At 51.0% G+C, this 857-nt stretch overlaps 2 protein-coding genes across 2 annotated transcripts in view; one reads left to right on the top strand and one right to left on the bottom strand.

Moving 5' to 3' along the window:
- The window catches only part of UBAP2 (ubiquitin associated protein 2), a 122,819-nt gene that overhangs the window by 86,514 nt on the left and 35,448 nt on the right, over positions 1-857 (bottom strand). The gene's annotated exons all lie outside the window — the stretch shown is intronic.
- Positions 272-838, top strand: LOC105756052 (60S ribosomal protein L13a-like). Its single transcript, XM_023727541.1, has one exon. It carries the CDS (start codon positions 272-274, stop codon positions 809-811), a length of 540 nt encoding a protein of 179 aa, XP_023583309.1. The 3' UTR covers positions 812-838.

Here is an 857-nt window from a genome sequence, read left to right as displayed (position 1 = left end):
TGTTTCCCTCATTTTCACTGAGACCTCTACACCAAACATGATGTCCTTTTCTAGCAGTTGGTCATTCCTGAGTACATGTCCAAAGTAAGCAAGCCGAAGTCTCGCCATCCTCGCTTCTAAGGAGCATCTGATTGTACTTCTTCTAAGACTAATTTGTTCCTTCTTCTGGTAGTCCATGGTATATTCAACATTCCTCACCAGAACCATAAGATAAATAGCAATTACTAATTTATTAAAAGACTTGGCTGTTTTTCCCAGGCGACTGCCGAAGATGGCGGAGGGGCAGGTCCTGGTACTTGATGGTCGAGGCCATCTCCTGGGTCGCCTGGCGGCCATTGTGGGCAAGCAGGTGCTATTGGGCCGGAAGGTGGTGGTCATGCGCTGCGAGGGCATCAACATCTGTGGCAATTTCTACAGGAACAAGTTGACGTACCTGGCCTTCCTCCACAAGCGCATGAACACCAACCCCTCCCGCGGCCCTTACCACTTCCGGGCCCCCCGCTGCATCTTTTGGTGGACTGTGCGAGGCATGCTGCCCCACAAGACCAAGCGTGCCCAGGCTGCCCTTGACCACCTCAAGGTGTTTAACAGGATCCCACCCCCCTATGACAAGAAAAAGCGAATGGTGGTTCCTGCTGCCCTCAAGGTTGTGCGTCTCAAGCCCACGCATAAGTCTGCCTACTTGGGACGCCTTGCTCATGAGGTAGGCTGGAAGTACCAAGCGGTGACAGCCACCCTGGACGAAAAGAGGAAGGAGAAGGCTAAGCTCCATTACAGAAAGCAGCAGCAGCTCATGTGTAGTAACTGTTAAATGAGAAACGATTTTGTTCTGTAAGCCTTCATCTTAAGTGAGAATA

This window comes from Trichechus manatus, unplaced genomic scaffold (genome assembly GCF_000243295.1).
Source record: "Trichechus manatus latirostris isolate Lorelei unplaced genomic scaffold, TriManLat1.0 scaffold00016, whole genome shotgun sequence".
In the NCBI taxonomy this organism is placed as follows: Eukaryota; Metazoa; Chordata; class Mammalia; order Sirenia; family Trichechidae; genus Trichechus; species Trichechus manatus.
The sequence above is the reverse complement of the archived record's forward strand: the minus strand, read 5'-3'. Positions and strand labels throughout refer to the sequence as shown.

What these genes read in the sequence shown, in the direction of transcription:
- LOC105756052 (XM_023727541.1), top strand. Translation starts at nt 272, where the DNA reads ATGGCGGAGGGGCAGGTCCTGGTACTTGATGGTCGAGGCCATCTCCTG.